The 22,729-nt window shown below is 43.6% G+C and overlaps 2 protein-coding genes across 8 annotated transcripts; one reads left to right on the top strand and one right to left on the bottom strand.

Annotated features, from left to right (window-relative positions):
• Window positions 1–1,954: 1,954 nt before the first annotated feature.
• On the bottom strand, window positions 1,955–15,874 carry NPL (N-acetylneuraminate pyruvate lyase). 7 transcript variants are annotated; one of them, XM_041479631.1, is made up of 13 exons: window positions 15,587–15,874; window positions 11,074–11,165; window positions 10,280–10,348; window positions 8,585–8,658; window positions 8,140–8,227; window positions 6,950–7,007; window positions 6,794–6,869; window positions 5,759–5,851; window positions 5,305–5,453; window positions 5,068–5,114; window positions 4,192–4,276; window positions 3,821–3,860; window positions 1,955–2,732 (listed from the first exon to the last, which is right to left on the bottom strand). In XM_041479631.1, exons 3-13 carry the CDS (start codon window positions 10,342–10,344, stop codon window positions 2,581–2,583), a joined length of 927 nt encoding a protein of 308 aa, XP_041335565.1. In that variant the 5' UTR covers window positions 10,345–10,348; window positions 11,074–11,165; window positions 15,587–15,874; the 3' UTR covers window positions 1,955–2,580. The 7 variants fall into 7 exon arrangements, with proteins under 7 accessions (XP_041335565.1, XP_041335564.1, XP_041335562.1 ...); XM_041479630.1 differs by lacking the exons at window positions 11,074–11,165; window positions 15,587–15,874 and adding an exon at window positions 10,499–10,576; XM_041479628.1 differs by lacking the exons at window positions 11,074–11,165; window positions 15,587–15,874 and having other exon boundaries at window positions 10,280–10,492.
• A 3,171-nt stretch (window positions 15,875–19,045) lies between these two features.
• On the top strand, window positions 19,046–22,431 carry HEBP2 (heme binding protein 2). The gene is made up of 5 exons (XM_041479558.1): window positions 19,046–19,220; window positions 21,018–21,102; window positions 21,201–21,336; window positions 21,452–21,617; window positions 22,161–22,431. Exons 2-5 carry the CDS (start codon window positions 21,028–21,030, stop codon window positions 22,333–22,335), a joined length of 552 nt encoding a protein of 183 aa, XP_041335492.1. The 5' UTR covers window positions 19,046–19,220; window positions 21,018–21,027; the 3' UTR covers window positions 22,336–22,431.
• Window positions 22,432–22,729: the final 298 nt, after the last annotated feature.

Below are 22,729 nucleotides of genomic sequence, written 5' to 3'. Positions count from 1 at the left end.
ACGATGTTGGTGTGGCCGATCCGATCCTGAAGTTAGGATGTAGAAAAGCAGCGGGGTCAAAAAGCCTCCAAATGATGTCTTGCACTTGCAGCTGACTCCGGAGCAAATCAGCGCGGATCTGAGGAGTGATTTCCTGTACCGTCTGGAGCAGGATCAGGAGTTACAGAGGGTAAGGGTGTGTCCTGTGACTGTCATCCTTGCCCTGGGCTCTTCATTTTCCAGAAGGGCTTGAACGTAACACCAAGTGTAAAAGGCTGGATTTCAGCACCACTACACAGCACGTTCTCAGAAGTGCTGGATGTTGCACTGGGGTGGATGTGGGGGTGAGTTGTGCTGTGCCAGGAAAAAGTACACACTATGGCCTGGTCTTTGCCATTTTTTCCTTTGGGTAAGGAGAAAGTGTAGAAGAGTGAGGAGAAGTGTAGATGTGGAGCAGAACAAGCTGATTTTTGGAGATTTTGGAAATGTCCTGGACTTTTTTTTCCAGATCCAAGAAGAGAGAGAGGCTTTGCCTCTGAAGAATTTTGAAAGTGAAATTTTGGACGCAATCCATCACAATTCTGTTGTTGTCATCCGTGGTGCCACTGGTTGTGGCAAAACCGCTCAAGTGCCCCAGTACAAACCAGACCTCTCTTCCCTCCTTCCAGCCACCCTGCAATCATTGTTTTCATGAGGAGCAGTCAGGGCATGGGACCCCTTGTGCTTCAGCCACAGGGATCATCAGCCAGCACACAACAAAATGCACGTTTCAATCTGACATCAGGTGACTTGCTCTGGTGAGACCCCCACCTACAGAGCTGCCTCTGGCTCTGTGGCCCCAACATCAATACATGGAGCTGCTGAATCGCCCCAAACTGGGCCGAGACACTTCCAAGCCAAAGTGCAAACCGTGGGTATTTGCTTTACCCAGCGCGCCGGGTGCGCGGGGATCACCCCTCCTAACAGCGCACACAGGCACATAGCAAATTACAATATATTGTTATACTTAATGCACATTCATTGTTTTCCTTAGAAAAGGTGTGGTTATGCAAACTGTTTCTTAGAATTATTAGCGTTAGCACACGCGAGGCGCAGGCGCAGTGCACCCCGGTGGCCGCACTGAGGAAGGCTCCGCATCCCCCCGGTGCTCTTTTGATGAAGGCTGGAGTCTTCCTCGCCGTGCCCTTCTCACCTTTCTCCTCTAGGCATGGGCAGTCTCTTGTTAGCTGTTTCAGCGATTCCTCGCTGGTTTTATTTAGTTTTGTCCATTTTATGCAAGTTTTGGTCCCTATTTCTTGCCAAATTTAATTCTGTGTCTTTAGCTTGTGGATTAATATTTGCTGGCTTCTATATTGGTTACGATGTATCTTATTCTTGCCCAAGTGTGCCTAGACACAGTGCTTTTAACCCTTTCAGGAGCGAGCCCAGAGAAGGCCTTGAGGATGCTCCATAGGCCGGAGCCCCTCTGCTCTGGAGAAAAGGCTGGGGAGAGCTGGGGGTGCTCAGCTTGGAGAAAAGGAGGCTCAGGTGACACCTCAGAGCCTCTTCCAGTGCCTAAAGGGGCTCCAAGAGAGCTGGAGAGGGACTTGGAACAAGGCCTGACATGACAGGACAAGGGGGAATGGCTTCCCACTGCCAGAGGGCAGGGTCAGATGGGGTATTAGGAAAAATATTTGTTGTGAGGGTGGTGAGGCCCTGGCACAGGTTTCCCAGAGAAGCTGTGGCTGCTCCATCCCTGAAGTGTCCAAGAACAGGTTGGACAGGGCTTGGAGCAACCTGGGATAGTGCAAGGTGTCCCTGCTCATGGCAAGAGATGGAGTGGGAACCATTCTAGGTTTCTATGATTGTATGCCTTCCTAACCTGCATAACAGCTTTCTGCACTGCCACATAGAGATGCACAGCTCAATTGTGGCTTTATTTCTGTCCTAAGGAAAAAAAAATGGGAGAAATACCTGCTTATTAGTGATCCAAAACTTGCTGTCACAAAAGATACTTCTTTTTTTAATTTTGCATTAAGGTGTAGAAACACAGAGATCAGACAGAAGCAGGATTTTACATGCACAGACAATGTCCCAGTGACTCTGATGAACAGATACCAGCCTGAGCAACCTGATGGTGTCATACTGTTGTTTAAATCCACAATGTAGTGTCCTCATGGAGAGGACAAAACACCATCCAGCTGAGAGTGATCAGAGACAGATCTTCCTCCTTTCTAGGCAAAAGTCATCAGCCTTCTCCTCCAACTGGGAAAAATTTGCTATTTTTTTATTAAACAATCCCAGTTAGTCCTGGAACGTGCAGAGCGCCAGGGGAGCAGTGTAAAATGTCAGGCACATGTGTCCCAGCAAAGCCAGCCCGGACAGGAAGGGGCTTGGGCACATTGCCAGTTCCCTGAAAGAAATCCTGCCCTTCACGTGGGGGATGTGTTACATGGCAGAGAATCCCAGAAAAGAAACCTCCAGATCAACACGAAGTGAACAACATCATACACGTGGCACTTGAGGATGTGGCTTAGTGGTGGACTCAGGAGTGTCAGGTTAGTGGTTGGATCTGATGATCCTAGAGGTCTTTCTCAATGTAATGATTCCATGACTCCATGATCAGTCACCATTAGGCCACACAATGCTGTCCAGCTTGGCTTTGGCCTTCGCGATGAACTCACCGGAGGCAGCAACAAGCGGAAGCCGTGGAGGTCCCATGGGAATGCCAGAAACAGAAGTCATTACAGCTTTAGTCTGTGCAACACCAAACCCTGGGCAGACAAAAGCAAAATCAGGACATTTGCAGACCATTTTCCTTAAAGCAGCCTCAATACAGGTGTCCAAAAAAGCAGCAATACAGATTTCTGTGTAATCCAGTATCAACCAGGCTTCAAACACTTCTTGGAGGTGAGAACAGGATAATTGAAAAGAGGTAACTGTGCTTGCAGACAGGAATGACACTGCAGTAAAAATTACACCCACTTACTAGATTTATTCATATGTAAGTATCCCCCAATGCAGACTCATACAGAGCCAAGCCTTGGGAGTAGCAACATCCTGCTCTCTGTCCATAGCTCATGACTTCCTATGTACTTTTGGATATTTAGTGTTACCTCTTCATCTAAAGGCTAAAAAAGAATGCAATTCCTCTGACTTTGAACCCAACAAATAAAACCAGGCTCTAAAGCTTGGTGAGATTCATCAGGGCTTGCATATGTACAGGAAACCCACAGTAAACAGTTCTCTTCACTAAATGTCTGATATAATTTAATGTAAACATTTCCTGTCTGTTTCAGTCTCCCTACACCACTCTGTTGGTTTTTAATTGCTTTTTATATTTAAACTTGATATTGTTTCTAGAAATCATTCAATTTTAAAATGCTTTGGCCTTGTACAGCCTTCAACAAAATTCCTGTTTAATTACAGCAAGGCAGGAGAGAGAAGTACGAGAGGTATTCTTCTACTTGGGCACCACCATTTCAGAAAAATTACTGTAAAATAAAGCTGGAAATGAGCTTTTGGAGACAGAAGAAAAAAAAACCTAACAAAAAAATCAACCCACAGAAAGAGTCAGGATAAGAACAAGGGTAAAGCACAGAGTCACAGCTTTAAACCTCTGAGATTTCACAGCAGAAGGAAGGAAGGGAGAGTGGAATCTGTTAGGGATGCTTGGTCAGCTCCCTTTGTTGAGCTCCCAACTGCTACTAAGTTGGGAAACAGCAGATGCAACAGTTTTTCACTGCAAAATCTTTCAGGAAGGAAGTTCTAAGAGTACAGCAACATGAGAGTTTGAGAAGCAGAAAGTTTGCACTTTTAGACACAGTGAGGGAAACAGGCAGTGTTTACCCAGTTTACTTACCCAGTTTGATGACAAAGTTGAGAAATTCCCCAGTGAGAAACTAGAAAAGAACAACAATTATTTATTAACACCCTCAAATTTGAAGGTGTAAAAGCATCTAAAGCTACTACATTTATATTATATCATTGCTCACTTGCATGGATGAGATTAGAGTTGAAGGGTAAGTGGTTAAAAGTTCTTGGTTAAAAGGTAGTGAGGTATGGTCAAAACAGCGAGGAGGGATGAATAACAAAAAGGGGAGTCGGAGATGAAAGAATTTTTCTTTGATAAAGCTGCCTCAGTATGGATGAGAGAACCACATGGAGAACAGCCACAGTAAAGCTCAAAGAGAAAGAAGGTTGCTCCCAGGGATGCCTGGGAAGATGCTGTACCTGATACTGCTGTGCCAAGGCAAAGTCTGGCTTTGCAAAGGCTTGCAACATCAGATTGGTTTGTCGGCCCAAATAGTTGTATGTACTGTCAAAAAAACCAACCAAAAATAGAATTGGTGAATGCAAAGAAGGAACTTAAAACCAGTGAAACAAAAGAAGTAACCACAGGCTTTTGCTGTTGACATTGTCATTATTATGAGAGAAATTAGGGGAATTTATGTGGGGTGCAATCTAATGCCAAGCATCTGAAGTATGCCAAGCTCCATGGAAGAATTAAGAGAGCTGATTTCTCTTCCCAGTTCTTTCCAAATGGAACTGCTTTCCAAAACGAAAAATAAAGATACATCATTGGGCAATAAGGAAAGTCAATCACTTAATTTTCCAGTTGCTTGTTCATTTAATGGATTGCCTAGATGGGAACACAGGTATCACACACTAATTCATCTCATCAGCCTGATATGAGGGGCAGAGGATAAATTAGAAATGAAACTCAGCACAGCCCTTTTCCTCACAGACTGCTCATATGAACTAACAATTTTAACCTCTCTGGGATTTGGTTCCTCACCCAATGCAGATAGAAGTGATTACCTACTTCAAAAGTTGCCATGAGGATAAAAAGTACATTGAAGCCTTTGGGTCAGCTTAGAAACCACAGCAATGATCACCCAAAGGAACAAAATCTGAGATCCTAGGTTATATGACTGTCCCATCACTAGGACTGGGGCTAGATTATGTGTCTGTTTGCTTCTGTACATCCCTATCCTGCAAAATCCTCCACTGTTGTGACTGAAAACAGTCAGGGAAATACTATGCAGATAGTGGAAGATAAAACAGCACAGTGTATGTGTGAGGGGAAGGAGTCCAAGACATACTGACCTTCCAACTGCTCCATTTGCCCCTAGTGCCAGTGCACCCAACAGTTGCTAGTTTGGGGTGGAGGGAGGAAAAAAAAAGTAATAAAATTTTATTTCATGTAATAAAATAAAGGAAAAAAAAGGGTGGTGGGAGGGAGCAACAAAACTGCCTTGCACTGAGTGTTCAGGGTTACTTCTTCCCCAAGGCTGAAGCAAGAGAGTACCTTACAAGAAAATACTTTTAAGAGAAGCTTCTTACCTCATCCACCCCATAAAGAAATTCAAACTCCCCTGTTCCATTCTTGTGGATGCACTGTGCCAGGTCCAAGAGGTCCGTGTCACTGAACTTCACACCCTGGAAGGTGGGGATCTGTGCTTTTATCCCATCCAGCAACTCTTCCACACGAACTGTCCAGAACAGCAATCTCATATGAGGGAACACAGGCCTGTTCTGGGACAGTTCCCTGCCTTGTCCCCAAGAGAAAGACTTCATATTTAACAAGTTGTTCACTTTCAGCCTAAGCCCAGTAAAGTGTACAGCTCTAAAACAACAAGTGAGACAACAAAGAGTAAGATTCTTTTCCCAGATCAGAAAAAGTTTAGGAATGAACCAGCAGCAACACATTAAGACTAAATATACATCCATGCTTTCAGAAACACCATAGAACCTGCTTTCCAGAGCAAATCACCAAAGATCTGTACTCTGTACTTACTCTTCACACCTGTCAGAGGAGGAATGTGATAGTAATAAAATGGCACCTCAGGGGCTTCAGATGCAACCTTCTGTAAGAAAGCAACCAGCTCATCTAGAAGGAAACCAGCAGGGATCCCATAAGAGAAGGAGACCATCCATCGGGAGACACAGTTCAGATTCACAGCACAGGGGCTGTGGAGAGGCCTCAGCTTGTGCACACACACAGCAAGTCATACAAAACCCTTCACATGTCAAAACATTAAATGTGACATAAATCAGGGGAGGATCTTAAGAAAGGCAAAGACAGTATTTCTTTTAAACCAAACCAGTTTCAGCAGCTCCTGCTCATTCTCTTACAGGTGTAACTCAGGCATGCTCTCACATGTGCCAGACCTGTGTGCCTCAGCAGGATCCCTTGTGTGCAACAGAGGACAAGGGATCAAGTTCACTTTCACCTCCCTGGGGCATGGTGCTTTCATATAAACATTTCCAATCAGAATTCATTCAGACAACTTTTAATATTTCTTTTACAATCCCCCACTTCATGTGGTTCTTTTATGTTATTGTCAGGATCTTAAGGACAAAATACTCAGTTTTCAGGTTTTGAGGTAATCTTAGACAGACAGAACCAATCCTGATCACCTCAGTAACAAGAACCACGCCAGTGTATCAGCTGTTGCTTAATTTGGTCAGTGCCCAGCAAGGGTCACCATGGAACCAGCTTCTTCCTAGTGTGGCCCAGGTCAAGCATGAACACCAAACCATCCATTCAGAACACAGACTGTTTAACTAGACCATTCTTTCCAAAAGCAATTCTTCTTCTTCTTACAAAAGGCTAACAAAATACATCCCAAAAGACATCCTTCCCATTTCTTACCAGGACAATTCTGCTATCCCTCCTCTTTAAAAAATGCTTCTTGCAGGTTTTGCTTTTCCATTACAGTTGTGCAAACATTATCATCAGAATATTTTCCAAAGTACATTACATTCATCCTTTATCTATGACCAGTGTTGGGAGGGCAATAAAAAGGCCTCATCAATCACATCTACTCACCTTTGTTTGTGGGTTTGAAGAAGAAGGGGGCTATGACAGCAATGCCATCAGCACCTATGGCTGCTGCATGTCTTGCCTACAAAAGACAGAGTGGAAGGTATCTGAGTGTAAAACCGCTTCTATTTATCACACACAGAGTGAAAAATCTATACACACCAGCTCTTGGCACTCTGGCAGATTCAGTGCTCCCACATGAATGATCACGTGGTCCAATCTGCACAAAAAAAAACAAATTCAGAAGATTTTGGGGAGGTTTCAGTGATGATGAACTACCAGGCTGCCAGAATTACTTGCTTCAGCCCAGGCAGCCACAGAAGAAGAACCTAAAAAAAAGAGTTGAGCCTGGCTTGACCTGATGACCAGAAACATGGAGAAAATGCTAACAGTGACGAGTGCTGGTGGTGGAAGAAAGAAAACACATTTGTAAACGTGAGTCACATGGGACTTTTTGCTGTAGTGTTTGCAAGGCTATCAGGAGGGATGAATCTTAGCATTTTATGAGGAAATTGAAATTAAGACATAAGGGATTTAAGGGGAGGCTGGGAAGCATAAAGGAAATCAAAGTAATATCTTTACTTTCTAAACCTATTTCTCTGCAAACCTACCAGAAGAGTTCAACCTCACAGCAGCACCTTTGACTGCTTGTCTGCTCCTGCAAAGGGAATCCTCCATGCTCCAGTCCATCAACCCCACTGCTGTTTTTCTCTTTTATATCACAGGAGACATGGAAATAAAGGCTGTGGATCTGAAAGCTGTGATGCTTCACCCCAGTTTACTTCTCATTATCCTTCTCCCCCTAAACACCTCCTCCTCTGCACATCCTCTGACCCAGCATCCAAGAGAAAGGCAGCAGTGAGGGGTACAAGGCTGTGACTGGTACAAGAAAGGGAGAATGAAGCTGCAACTGGATACACAGCTGCAAATCCAGACTGAATTCTTTCTTCTGTTACTAATTCTGTACCTTTAGGGAAGCAGTTAAGTGCTTCACACATCAGCTTCAGTCACACCAAATAATGCAATACATTAAAAGGTTCAGAAATGCTCTTTATTTGCATTTCTTCTCAAGAGGAAGCAAAGGGGGCAGCCCTTCTTTCCAAAGCCGTGTCTCATCCTCCCACCTCCCAGGGTACCAAAGAGAAGGACTCTCACAAGCTCTCTAAGCAGCAGGAACACACACCAGCTAACTGACAGTGGCAAAAACATACTTCTGTGATAAAGGAGCTGAGGAACAAAGCCCAGCAACACAATATTAAAAAAAAAAAAAAGGCATCAGCACACTTCGTTTTGCAATCAGGCATTATTACAACATAAGATCTGGAACCCCCCATTCCCTCTCAGTTACTTACTTGTCTTTTCCCTGGCACATCCATTCTTCTGCCAACTGCTTCCTCTCCTGGATGCTAAGGGATAGGCCTTCTCCTGTTGTGCCATTCACTGTTTCAACACAACAAAACACAACACACTGGCTGAGGCCTCACCTACACACATCGGTTTCACTGAAGACAAGAACTAACATTTTTGAGTTGGGATGATTCAGATCAGTCTTCTCTGTCAACAGAACATTATCCATTCATCTCTGGGAATGTCACCTTATGAAGAAGGCACCTTATTTTTTCCCCCACAGAAATGGGGTGTGGGCAAAACCAGATGCCTGCAGTCTTTCCATTGGTGAGTAAAAATGGCCAGCATGATCCCACATCCACATTCCCTCCCACTAGAGCTCCTATCAGGTAAGATATCACAGGACACCCATCCAGGTAAAAGGGCTGTGACACAGTTTCTGTCACTTACCAAAAACGTTCTTCACATTCTGCTCGTTTACCAGGTAATCCACGTACTGACGAATCACCGGCAGGTTTATTTTTCTGTAATAAAAGGAACCACAGCAACCATTAAGTCCCCACCCACTCACTAAGTTCAAGCTATTTTAAACTTAGTGATTAAGAAACCAAAAAAAACCCCCATGCATTTTGAAGCCTTGCATTTGTACACACACAGATTACCCAGAGGTAAGAAATCCTTGACATCTCTTTAACATCTGAAGGTGGCAGCTCAGCCTTGAATTCTCTCTTGCAGTTTCTCTTCCTTCTGACAAGTAGTTCACTGTTCCAAACTTTTATTAGGAATTGCTGCAGGCTTGTCAGAGCAAAGAGTTTTTTAGGAGATGTGAGAGAACAGGAGACACTAAAACCTCTTCCTCTTTTGAGGGAAACAAGAGTCCTCTTGAGAGCACAAAGTTATTTGTGCAAGTGCTGGCAAATGGTTAAACTGCTGGATGGTTATAACTGCTGGATACAGAGAGGGAAACGGCATCCGCTGGATGTGACTTTGACCTCTCTCTCTCATTAAAGGATGAGGAGAGCAACAGAATTCCCCAGCAAGAGGGGAAAGAGAATTCTTGGGTTATCTTCTATGCAAGACAAACTTGTTTTGTTTACTAGAGTATCATTTTTCACTGTTGTTTTCATTTGTCAAAAATACAAACCTATTGTCTGGAAGTCAATTCTGATGCCTTGATAGGTTGTACACAACATTCAAAATTCCACAGATACCTTCCCAGAACATATCTGACAAGGACCATGCAGTCCAGGCAGAGGGTCAGGTCACTCTCTAAATACCATGTTGCAATAAATTTGAGTCATAATAAAAAAAAATAAAGAAATCAGAAGCAAGTTTCCTTTAAAGCAAGAATCAAAGCAGTGACTGCAATGGAATGAGTTCCCTGACTGGGATGGAGGCTTATTTTTCAGCACTTGAAGTAAAGTTCATTTTTGGAGATCTGTACTGGCAAATCTCCACTGTCTCTCTCAAAAGCATGTACAGATTCTGGCACACCCCCCATGAGAGCTCAGGGCTCTCTGCTGACTCCAAACAACTTGGTCTTGCAACATCAAAATGCAGTGAGAAGGCTTCTGTTTGCCACGCCTGCTCTGAAGAAAGCTGAATTTCAAGTTTCAATTTGATGTTATTTTCAGAACTGTGCTGTCCTTGCAGTATTTTCAAGTTTAGACTAATTTCATGCACTCATACACACATGACTGCATGCATGACTTAGCTAAGATAGAGAGAAGTCTAAAAGGCCTTCAGATTCTGACAATTATTTTCTAGCTCTGGAGAGCTCTTTGTAACCAGGACTGTAATTTTCCTTAACAAATGTGAAAACACTGCAATGCTTTACACATGTAACTGTGCTATGATTTAATTTGCAACAGAAAACAAAAGGAGGTAGGTATGAGACTGATCCAAACTCTCCAAACCCAAAGCCATAGTACTTGCTGGCAACAGAAGGAAGCAGAGACAGGGGAATCTCACTCTGGGACCAATTTAGTAGTACACCCAGTCCCATCAGAGATTGATTTTAAAAAATTCAAATAAACAAACAAACAAAACAAAACAGGCAAGAAAGCAAGCAGACCAGTTCCAAATAAGAAAGAAGGAAAATAGGGGTGGAAGGAAAGAATAATCAGTGCAACTTTGACAGCTCACCCATCCGGAGTCATTGGAGTGATGGTAGCAGCTACCAGACCCTTTAACTTCTTTGGGGGTGCCATCGAGCTGTTTGGAAAAAAAGGTATAAACGGGATTAGCATATCTTCTGTGGAAGGGTCCAAGCCCCGCGGGCCGTGCAGCCGGGCGGTTCTGAGAGAGCGGCCCGAGCCATTCCCGGGGTGCGGGCGGCGGGGGCTCTGCCCGGCTCCCCCTCACCTCGGCCAGCCGCCACTGCCCCGCGGGACCGGCCAGGCGGCCAGGAGGCGGGGACAGCGGCGGCAGCCGACAGCCGCACAGCCAGCCCTGCTCAGCCCAGCCCAGCTACGCCCTCCTCCATCAGCCTGCCCATGTCCAGCCCATCCCCACCCAGCCTGCGCTGTCCAGCCCATCCCCTGCCTGCCCCGCGGCCGCCCGTGGCCCCTCAGCACTGCCGCGACCCCCACGGGCTCCTACTGCCCATGCTGTGTGCAAGAGATAAGGCTGGTTTGAGGTATCCGTAATTATCTGCAAACTTCAAGATAAAAATAAATAAATGAATATTTAAATAATAACAAATAACAGGATGGAGACAAAATCTTGGAATTAATTGGGTTGGAAGGGACCTTGAAAAGTCACCCAGTGCCACCCGCTGCCATGGGCAGGGACACCTTCCACTATCCCAGCTTGCTCCAAGCCCTGTCCAGCCTGGGCTGGGACACTTCCAGGGATCCAGGGGAGCCACAGCTTCTCTGGGCACCCTGTGCCATGGCCTGCCCACCCTCACACAGAGAAAGCTCTTTCAAATATCTCACCCAAAGTCCTCACAGTCCTGCCGAGGTGCTGGAAGCACTCCCAACAGCAGTGCAGTGTCCCTGCTCTGGGACACACAGACGGATCCATGTCCCTGTGTGAGAAAGGCAAACGGAGCTCAGGCTTCCTGCTCCTTGCATGCAGCCCAACATGTGGCTTTACCAGATGCGTGCACTGTGGGGTGTGGGCTCCATGGCAGTCATGCACAGCACAACCTTCCCCATCCCACCAGAACTGCAGCTGGGCCAGGCTTCAAATCTGCTCCCAGCAGACTACTAGCATCCCCTAAGACAAGGTACTGCCCTGAACAGATCCATAGCAATAAACTTCCAAAAATATTTTAAAAAATTGTTTTTAGTGTGCACTTTCAGATCTTCCATTAGAGCGTGTTTTGAGAGCACCCAGTGCCTGCAGAGAGAACAATCCCCTGTTGTGTGATTCAGGAGCACATTTTCCATGGATTCACATAATAACCTCAGGAGTTTGGGGCTGTGGTATTCCTCCTCCACCCCAAAATATGCTCACCGTGGGCTGTTTGCATGCAGAGATCACCCTCTGGGTTTTTGCCTTATTAACAGCTCCTTACACAGCACATACATTTCCCTTAGAGAGTCATCTTGTTCCTGCAGAAATCCCCTTTCCCTACACTCCTCCATTCCCACAGGTAATTCCTCTTTCTCCAGGCTCAGTAATTCCATCTCTTGTAACCTCTGCCACCTCCCCAAATCACCAGCGTATTTCTGGAAGTTCACAGACAATCCAGTGCTCTACAGAGCCATTTAGAGGAAGTCCTCAATATTTCTTTAGTATTTTAATGCAATTTTAGTGCTACTTCATAGTGTTGACAGCACAGGAGAGAAGCTTTAGAGTAGCCTGGAGAGGTTTAGAGCTACTTAGAACCCTGTAGGAGTCACAGATTGGCATAAAAGGGTTTTAGAGCTGTTTTGAGCTCCTCAGAGGAATTTTAAAGCCGCCTGCAGGAGTTGAGAGTTGTACAGCAGAGATTTAGAGGCATTTTAGTTGCATTTAAAGACATATTAGTGGTGCTTACAGCAATATAGAGCAGCTTTAGGTCAGTTTAGGGGAGCTCTGAGGTGCCGAGAAGAGGTTTAGAAGAGCTAAAGGAGTTTAGTGCTTTACAAGAGTTCTGGCGCATTTCACAGGGCTTTAGGGCTGCTCAGAACAGTCTGTAGGATGTTTAGACCAACTTAGAGCAGTTCAGAGTGGTTTTAGAGGGCTTCAAAAGAGTTTTGTCTCTAAGCAGGAATTCCAGAACTGTAAAGAACAGTTCTAGAGCAGTTGCAAGGAAACTGAGAAGGGCTTGAGATCTCTTTTGAAGCATTTTACTACTACTTTAAGCCTGTTCTGAGCAGCCCTAAAGTCCTGTGGAATGTGCCAGAACTCTTGTAAAGCACTAAACTCCTTTAGCTCTTCTAAGCCTCTTCTTGGCACCTCAGAGCTGAGAAGTTTCCTTCAGACTTTTTGTTGTTGCTGTATTAACTTTTCCATTACTTTCCAATACACTGACCACAACTTAGCACCCCTGTCCTTTACTTCTACTTTCCCCAAATCACAGTTCTCTCTACTTATATACAGCTTTTACATCTCAGCTATCACATTTCTCAAGGGGACTTCTGGTTTGGTATAATTACACTACAGTCTTGCCTCTTTTTCTCTGCAATAAACAAATGCAACCAGACATAATTTTCTTTCAAAGACAGACCCAAGTCTATTTCCAGAGAAATATGAAGTACTGAAGCTTCAATGAAAATTCAGAAAGCCAAAGATCTCTTTTGAAGCATTTTACTGCTACTTTAAGCATCCTGTAGTAGTGTTGTTGCTCCAAATTCCTCCAGAACTCCTCAAAGGCACACTAAGTAGTTCTGAGGAGCTGTAATATCCCTTCGTAGAGTGCTTGAGTCCTCTCAACTTCACTAGCATCTTTCTAAACCTCCTCTCAGGAGGTTTTTTTTGATCCTATCTAGAACTCCTCTGCATTGATTTGAAGGTCTGTGAATTTCCTCTGGGCCTCCTAAACTCCTCTAAGGACCTCTAAATGTCCTTTAATATGATGTGAGGTGCTCTAAACCCCTCTAAAATACCACTACACAGCTACAAAACACCTCTGATGAGCTCTGAAAGAGCTATTATTACACCCCCTAAGTTATACCTTTCAAAATCGGATCCTAAAATATTCCAGAGTCCTAAACCAGTGTGGACTTCTTTAAAGAGCTCCACAATACTACAGAAAGCTTAAAGAGCTCTAAAATGCACCACACTGCTCTACAACCCATCTCAACAGCTCTAAAACAATTCTAATTGGCTACAAACGACAATGAGAAGTTCTACATTTCTGTAAAATTCCCACTTTGAAAATCCTCTAAACACTACTACAGGAGGCTTAAAGTAGCAGTAAAATGCTTCAAAATAGATCTCAAGCCTTTCTCAGTTTCCTTACAACTGCTCTAGAACTCTTTTTTTGCAGTTCTGGAATTCCTGGTCAGAGACAGTGCTAAAATTCTTCTGATGCCCTCTAAAACCACTCTGAACTGCTCTAAGTTGATCTAAGCATCCTACAGACTGTTCTGATCAGCCCTGAAGTCCTGTGAAATGCGCCAGAACTCTTGTAAAGCACTAAATTCCTTTAGCTCTTCTAAACCTCTTCTCGGCACCTCAGAGCTGAGAAGTTTCCTTCAGACTTTTTGTTGTTGCTGTATTAACTTTTCCATTACTTTCCAATACACTGACCACAACTTAGCACCCCTGTCCTTTACTTCTACTTTCCCCAAATCACAGTTCTCTCTACTAATATACAGCTTTTACATCTCAGCTATCACATTTCTCAAGGGGAGTTCTGGTTTGGTATAATTACACTACAGTCTTGCCTCTTTTTCTCTGCAATAAACAAATGCAACCAGACATAATTTTCTTTCAAAGACAGACCCAAGTCTATTTCCAGAGAAATATGAAGTACTGAAGCTTCAATGAAAATTCAGAAAGCCAGTACCTGCTAAAGTGATGAAATTCTGTTAAATACCATCATGGCTGGCTGGTATTCAGAAAATCAGCTGGGGAGTTGATGTGATATCATTATGTATGTATGTATGTATGTATGTATCTACCTAGCTACCTACATTTACTCTACTCTCAATGTAAATGTGCAAAAATCAAAATAAATACTGACCTCCTGGATATGAAATTTTCATTTTAAATTATTAAGTTTGCCGTTGATTCCACCTGAAAACTTGCCAGTTTAACTGTTCTAGAGCTAAACATAACCTGGAGGATTTTCCTAACTTAGCATTTTCTTAACAGTCTTACACAGACATTCCCTGACAGGGAGTCAGAACATAAGCTCATTAAAGTCCCTTCCAACACGAACAGTTCTGTGATTCCCTGATTCAGGTTGCTGTGTCTGTCACATGAAAGATGTCTTAACATGCCAAGTTATTAATTTTTTAGCTGTTAAGATGCTTTCCCATTAGCAGTCAACAAGAACATAATCCAATTTATGTCTCTAGAAATAGAAAGAACTATAGGGGTGCACTGGAGCCCAAGTGACCACTAGCAACCAAGAGAGGATCAGGGATGTTCCTCTTCAAGGAAAGCTCACCTCTGAACACAGCCAACAGTGCCACCTGCTGCAGAGTGCAGCACTGGCTCATTCTGGGAACACACAGGGAGAGAGCAGGCTCTTGAAAAATCCATCTCTGAAAGCCTCACTCACATCATCTAAAGAACAGAAGTGCTCACCAAAACCCCACACCCACTAGCAATATCCCCACTGTTAGATGATGGGAGAGTTCTGATGTGAACCACACTCATGCCAGTAAGAGGAGGAAGAAGCTTAGGAGACAAACCCTCAGTTCCAGTTACCTCTTCATGCCTTTTTGGAAGTGGAAATTATTTTAAGGAAAATATTTCTTTAACATATTAATTCATTCTCTCTGAGCCTGTTTCCATCATGTCTGGACATATTCTCCTCAGGCTCCTGGGACTACATAGGGAAATCCTGAGCTCTCAAGGGCAATTCCTGCATATTAGGGTCTTTTTCAGGCACGTGGGGCTGTTCTCACAATTTCAGAACAACCCCTCAGCAGAGTCAGGAGCTTAACTCAGGTCCTTGCCAGAGGATCTGCCAGGTGGTCTCAGTGCATGCAGCATATAGACTGGAGTAGGCTGAGAAATGAGAGAGAGAGGGAGAGAGGAAGGGAAGGAGGAGGCCAAAACAGGTAAAGAACAAGAGAAGGAAAAGATCACTTTAAAACTCTGGGAAGGGGGATCAAAGAAAGAAAATGCAGAGCCCACTGTGTTTCTGCCCAGACAGCTGTTGCCTCTTCAGAGCTGTTTCCAGATAAGTTGTATTCTATCACATTTTAGACTTAAGTCTCTTCAAAACCATTTAAAAAAGCAAAACCAGCAATGCAATAAATTTGTGTCAAGACTTTTTTTCTACCAAGCACTGTTACCGCTTTCCCTTTATGAGACATTCCTATCTTGAAGATAAAAACTTACCTTTTTTCATGTTCTTGTTTCTGAGAAAAATCTGTCAATAACAGAATGTGGATAATTTGGAGGGGAAGATGAATTCGTTTCCTCTCAGCACTCAGAGAGGACTGGAAGTTTCTGTGGATCTAGGTAACTTCTTTCACAGGCTAAAGTTTGCTGAGACAATTGCTTGTGGACTTCAGTTTCTAGCTAGATCCCAGAACAGCTCCATAGTAAAAACAAGCCCTGTTGTAGAAATAAATCAGTGAATAAAGCAGTATATAAAGCTGAAATAGCTTCTCTCTGGGCTCCATGCACAGAAGACAGGAAGATTTAAGAATGTTTTTCATGGCTGCTGGAAGCAAGGATTCATTTAGGATTAATTCCCCAAACCTGGAATGGTTTCAAAATGTGAGCTTCAGCAGAGAAATCCTGGAAAATGCCAAGTCAGGAGTGCTCTGGAGTGGTGTTTGGTGTAGGAAGCTTTTTATTTGGCCAAGAGCAGCCAGTTCTATGTGTTCTCTGATGAAGTGAGCACAGAATCACTCATTCATCAAGATTTAGGTAACACTGTCACTGAGTAAGCAGGAAGATGCAGTAGTTTCACATCACTTGTAACAAACTAGCTGAAATCAGGCAAAAACATGGACAAAATCCACATACGCATTTCCAGAAAGCAGATTATTTTTGGCTGAAGGTGAATCCAATGGTAACAAATTCCCCTGATGATATGAAATGTGTAGGTCAGAGCAAAAGGCCTAAATACCACCTCACTGCAGTTATGGCATAGATTTCCATTCCACAATTTCTAAGAGCAATAAGGAACCTCCTTGGAACAGTACTACAGTACATTCAACTGCTACTTTAGAAGATGGTGTGTTTCTGCTTGTTCATTTTCCATGCTGGGAGTGAGATTATGATATAAAATGGAGGCTTTCTTTAGAGCAAGGCAGTAAGAGGCTTCTTTTGGGAGATGAATCTGCAGTAAACCACAGTTCATCTAACAACATAAAAGGACACTGCTGCTGCCATGGACAGTAACTACAGTCACATCACATGCTCAAGTCCTTTGCTGTGAAGTGAGGTTTCTGCACCATCAGATGAGCATATGTTTACAAAAGTAAAGCCCATTTATATGTGGAGAGACTCAATTATTTTCAATTAAAATATGTGTCAAAGACTCTCTGACAGACTTAGGCAGCAATGCAAAACTGCCTGGATCTCTGTGTTGAGACCACTTGATACAATATGTGAGTGGCCACACATCCCTGTCTGCCCCTCACACCCCCATTCTTCATATCACACTACAGACTCACCAGGGACGAGAACATGACTCAGAGTTATCATTAACCACACTGTTAACAACACACTTTTTTCCTGGGTTCCTCCAGTCCTGACACAATTAGGTCAGTGGAAAAGATCCCTGCTTGTGCACACAGTCTGTGCTTGCCTCTAGGGATAAAGGTAACTTAGAACACAACTGCACTGATGTGACAGCAGCAGTTGTAATGCTGCCACACAGCAGATGGAAGCAGTTTTGCTGTGGAGAATGTTGCTTAAGGTCTTGTTACAGGGAGGAAAAATGAAAATCACAAGTGATCATATCACAGGCTTGTCCTTGTCCTTATCCAATCAAAGTTATGATTTAAGTACCAGTTCATTAGAGTGCTCCTGCACAGATGAAGACAGTAAAATTAAGGTACAAACCACATGCTTTTATCTGCTTGTGCCCTCATCTCTGCTCCTGAAGGCAAGGGAACAGAAAAATACTGCTTTGTTAGCTGTTCTGGAAAATGCCAGCCAAGTCCCAAACACATATTTATGACATTGCACAGAGGTCAAAAGTCACAGAACCTTTGAGACTTAATGGCTGCTATGTACTTGGATTTTCCTGTATCTGAAGGTATTGTGTGTCAGGTTTATGTACTTTGTATAATGTGTGTCAGGTTGCTCCATATTCCCATCCCCATTCTCTAAGTTTTGGAATGTATATAAACAGAATACATGTCCCCATGCCTGCCCTACTGTCTCATGCAGCTGTTGACATGTTCGCTCAATGTTTATGTGTAAAAACAAGAGTGCTGGAAAACAACCTCTTGGGAAAACACTGAGGATTGTTCTCCAGCCTGGGGGTGCTCCATCAGGAACAGTCAACTCTTTGTCAGGGACATCAGCTGGACACACACAAACTCACTGGGGGTTTGTTCTGGGCCTCTCTGCTTCAGAAACCAAATGAGAATCCACTGTGGGCTTGTCTTTATCTACAGAGTTATTGTCCCCCTTCCAAGGTAATACACCTCAGTGCTCACCATGGGGGTAAATTTGTAGAGATTTGCCAAACTATTTTTGCTGGGTATTGTTTTTCATATCTGGAGGTATTCAAAAACACTTCCATCCCTGGGGTGACAGGGTAAGGTGATAGCTCACCTTACCCCAGCCCATGACTTTGCATGCCTATGGCTCCTGAGCAAAGACCAAGCAGCTTCTGCTCCTCCAAACACACTCCTGCTGTTCCTGTTTGACCCAAGCAGAGCACAGGTAAAATGGAGAAGTATTATACTCTGTAAAATAAAAAGTACAAAGCATGCAGAGAAGTGGTTACACATTTCAGGCCTCAATCTGTCCGAATAAACTCCAGTAGCAAATGACCCTCTTCTGTGGCTCTGGAGAGATTTGTGGCTTTAGAGATAAATTCACAATTGCTTTTTGGCATGGTTTTACTTTCCTTTTTTGAACAGGAGTGTATCACACAGCATCCTGATGAAGTTCTCCGCAAGCAAAGTGGGTTTCCTGTTAAAAGTCATTCCCAGCTATTGATGTAAAATGTCCCTGAGAGCTCAGCTGAATTTGGCTGCAAGGAATTTGCACAAACCATGACAAACTGAGAGGTGTTCTCAGAACACAAACTGTGCAGTTTAATCTACCCTATTGTGCTAGTACCAAACTATGTCTGGAGCTGCAGCTGGCTAAATGAAGAGCCCAGCTTCGCTGTGTGTATTATAAGCAGGACAGGATTTCACAATAGCTTTGTATAACCCCTTTGTGCAGATATCCAAGGGCTAAGAGGGCTGATTAACCTCAAATACCGCTCAGAACAGCCAGCCATCAGAGAACACTGTCTATCTTTCATAACATGCCAGCAAAAATCTCGTGAGGATGGTCTCAGCAGAGTGTGCAGCCAGATTTCTACCTACCCTTCACCCCTGTGGTAAAAAGGAAAAGCTGGCATTCTGTATAGCACCACTCTCCCATAATCCAAGTCAGGAGGGGGAAAGAGACACATTATTTATGTGAAATCCTTTCTCCTAAAGCACAAAACCTGCCACTGACCCTGTCATAAGTGGGCACACAGCCACGGCAAACAGGGGAAGTTACACAAGGGTGCAAAATTGCTTATGGAGCCAGATCACACACTAGCCCCAGTGTTGCCTTGTGGATAGTAGGTGGGGCCTTTGGCATTTGCGTGGGGGCTCTCCAATGAGACCCAGAGCAGGACAAGGCTCCAGCCTTCTGGTTTTCATAACAGCAGCCCCCTCCAGTAGGGTTGAGGCATGGGAGGAGCTTGCCCAAACTCAAATAAACACTGACATGCAGCATCTTACGAGGATGTGCAGCCTCCACAGGACACACTGCAACAGCTGGAAGGACAAGGACTGAAACTGTAAGTATGTCTACCTTCTCCATGTCCTTAACAGCACTAGTAGTTTGTGGAGTGGCATGTTCTGGCTGTACTTACTTGTGCTAGCAGTGTAACCTGCTGCCTTTCCTTTGGCCCATGTGTCTGCAGAAAATAAAGTGAACACCCTATAGACATATTTATATGAATAGATGGACATTTCAAAGTTCAGCTTTCCTGTACATCTAAAAAAATTCAACTGTATCTGGAAGATTCTTCTGTTTGTCCCTCTGATGCCAAAGCATTGCTTTATGTAATTAAAAAAAATATTTCTAACGTGCAGTCACTGACAGTACTGGCCATGAACTTACAAAATGCAGAGCTGTGAGGTCTACCCAGTAGCTATGGAAAGGTATGTTGGAAGCAGCTGGAATTAGCCAGGAAAGAGAAAACAGCTCGTTCAGTAGCTAATACAAGTGTGAAGCAGCAGCATTGTCTTTCAAGTGGCAATAAATTTTTGTAGGAAGTTTCAGTGTAATTGCTCGTACTTGCTTCTAACGATAAGGATTCCTGCTTTATGATGCTTTGTTGATTTGTGAACACCACAGACAAAGTCTATTCATGGAGTACAACTGTGCAGCAGCCCCTGGTGACCATCATTCTGGTCAGGTCTGCTGGACATGATGTACCTTCAGGCTGGACAGGGAAGGGAACAGCACCTGCCTTTACTACCAGCAGCTGTAGCCAGCTGTTTGATTCTGACCTTCCCTTGATCTGTGGTGACAACTGAAGGAGCTGCTGGAAAAAGCTCAACACTGAAGTGGCTCCACATACTACTTATTTTACAGACTCTAAAGGAACCCAGTACCACCAGGGTTTGTGGCCTTTTTTTAATGGTGTGCTTTAATAAAAACTTTTCAACCTCAGATCCCAAGAACTCTTTGTAGTCACCTCTAGGCAGGGTACAGAAGGGGATTAACAGAATTCAACAGTAGTCCAGGTATTGCAAGAAGATGTAACAGCCAAGAAAGTAGTTAAGTAGCATAATGCAGTTGATTTTAGAAAATTCACATTTGTTACCCAAGAAACAGGTAATTAAGCTACAGTCTGAGAAGACATTCTATGGCCTAAGAATCCAGATAATCACTGAATTATGTGCTCTTCACAACAAGTGATGGACATGGTAATATAACACAAGGCAGAGACTGTCAGAACGTACATCATACGCTACTGTCTGCCTGGTTAACAACAGAAGTCGTATATGGAGGCCACTAAAATCTCAGCATTTTACAAGATCTGATTATTTCAACACTGGCTTTAAATATTTTCACTCGCTTTGTTTGGAACAGTGTTTTTGAGTTTTCACCTTTTTTCCTCCCATGTGAAGGCTATCAAGGAAACAGTTATTAATTCAGAAATGCAGAAAATCTCATTTATTCACAGGACTCTGAGGCTGAAAGTCATTAAGAAAGCCATCAGCTATCATGAGGCCAAATAAAGTTAAGAGCAGTCAACACCACATCACCCACCACACCACTACTGCTTTTTCATCCAGGAGCAAACAGACTGAAGTCCTTTTGACTTACAGATTTCCACAAAACTCCCACTTGCAGGATCCCACTTTGCTGTCAGGAAATACATTTTGCCATGGAGAAGCAAGGGCAGCATATGCTGAAAGAACACTTCCTCCAGCAGAGGTAGTTTCTTGGTCCTAGTGCTCAATTCCTACAGGGCTCAACAGCTTTCAGCCTTTTTCAGGCCTTCCACCAGCTCAGCAACAACTGAAAAGCCCTGGTGCCATATTAAGGTAAGAGATGCCAATGAACTGTGTCTGCCTTCCAGCTCCGGCAAGATGATCAAGTCCTTCAAGCAAACATTTCTGTCCCTGGACCTGCAGTCCCCTCGCTGGAGCTCAGCAGAGGCAATGGTAACTGCAGCAATACTTGTATGCTGATTTGGAAAAAGTGGCTACTAATTTCTGCCAACACCCATCTCATGGTTACTGTGACTTTTGCTACCTTTCAGGCAAAGGACTACGAACTGCGTCAGTACGAGACAGCAAAGTGGGTCAGCACAGTCATCAGGGGGGAAACCCAGAAGGAAGCAATGCGCCAGGGCTTCTGGAAACTCTTCCACTACATCCAGGGAAAGAATGAAAAAGGTAGGACATGCTGGTTTTGAATAGAAAGAATTAAAAAGCAGCTAATGAACACAAATAATAATGATCAATAGAGCTGGGAAATGCAGCTTAGAGACCTGGCTTTCCTTTCCTCTAGAAATGAAGATTGATATGACTGTGCCAGTGACCTGCCTGGTGAAATCAGGCTGCACAGACTTCAAGATCTCTTTCTTTGTGCCATTTGAACACCAGGACTGCCCCCCCCAGCCCACTGACTCCGATGTGTTCATTGAGGAACGGAAGGCGGCCGCTCTCTTTGTCCGGTAAGCAAAACCAGCACAGCTGACACCACATGAATCCTGTCACCTACACTTTAAGAGGTATTAAGTGTGGATAGACGCTGCTGTTCAGAGCTTTAATTGCTAAAACCCAGCCCTCAGGCAATATTATGTTTGGGTGTTTTACCACAAAAACAAGTGACCAAGTTGTAAAACACTGATTTTTTTAGAAGACACTTGAAAATTGCATTGAGTTTTATAGATACACAGCTTCCAGAATCATCTTCCAAAGACAGTTTTGTTTCATAGAATATCTAAACTGCTCTCCCAACACCTTTTTAGTTGTAGTCCTGAACTGCCACAGAACACACAAGGCAGTTGTTCCTTGGGGGCTTACTTGTATTAAATCTTCCCTTTAAAAACAGCATGAATACCCATGCTGCTTTGCTGCTAGTTCTGCATGGGTAATCTACTAACTACAAACTGCAGCACAAGTACTCAAACTTGCTTTCCAAGTCTGAGCATTCTGTCTGTGAAAATAAAGTCAGAGGCTTGGGCCAAAACATCTCCTTTTCTCACTTGCACCAGGTCCTTTGGTGGATTTGCCTCCCCTGAGAAGTATGCTGAGGAAGCTGATGCCTTGGCCAGAACCTTAAGAAACAGAGGCCAACCATTCCATGAAGACTTCTTTTATACTGCAGGCTATGACAGTCCCTTCAAGCTCTTCAACAGGCATAATGAAGTGTGGTATTTTAAAAAGTAACACCATAGGGTAATATTAAGAGGCTACTAATCAGCTCTGGATGAAAACAGACCTTATTACTAGCTTTTTAGTGTAGAAGAGATTTAATTCACATGTGGACACAATGTCCAAATTTATTTTGTCTAGGATGAAGTACTTTTCTGGATAAGAACATCTCAAAATGTAATTAAAGCTCCTACCATGTGGGGTGGGTGGGAAACATAACAAACTCACTCCTCCTATTGAAAGATTCTAAGCAACACTAATAATGTGAAAAAAAAAAGCCTGCTGAATTTTATGTAGCTTTATTTCTCATTAGAAGTGCTACAGCACTAGCCCTCTTGAAAACCAAGTGTTGTGTTGTTTAAATCCAGAACACTTGGAAAAGAGTTACCAAGTTTAAGCTGTACACTTG

This window comes from Pyrgilauda ruficollis, unplaced genomic scaffold (assembly GCF_017590135.1).
Source record: "Pyrgilauda ruficollis isolate IOZ18807 unplaced genomic scaffold, ASM1759013v1 scaffold49, whole genome shotgun sequence".
NCBI lineage: Eukaryota > Metazoa > Chordata > Aves > Passeriformes > Passeridae > Pyrgilauda > Pyrgilauda ruficollis.
The sequence above is the reverse complement of the archived record's forward strand: the minus strand, read 5'-3'. Positions and strand labels throughout refer to the sequence as shown.

Coding starts and splice junctions, on each gene's coding strand:
- NPL (XM_041479628.1), bottom strand. CDS start 10,383: ATGCTAATCCCGTTTATACCTTTTTTTCCAAACAGCTCGATGGCACCC. Junction 8,228..8,584: donor GAATGTGAAGAACGTTTTTG/GTAAGTGACAGA, acceptor GTGTTGAAACAG/TGAATGGCACAACAGGAGAA. Junction 7,008..8,139: donor ATGTGCCAGGGAAAAGACAA/GTAAGTAACTGA, acceptor TTTTTTGTGCAG/ATTGGACCACGTGATCATTC.
- HEBP2 (XM_041479558.1), top strand. CDS start 21,028: ATGATCAAGTCCTTCAAGCAAACATTTCTGTCCCTGGACCTGCAGTCC. Junction 21,103..21,200: donor GGAGCTCAGCAGAGGCAATG/GTAACTGCAGCA, acceptor GCTACCTTTCAG/GCAAAGGACTACGAACTGCG. Junction 21,337..21,451: donor CCAGGGAAAGAATGAAAAAG/GTAGGACATGCT, acceptor CCTTTCCTCTAG/AAATGAAGATTGATATGACT.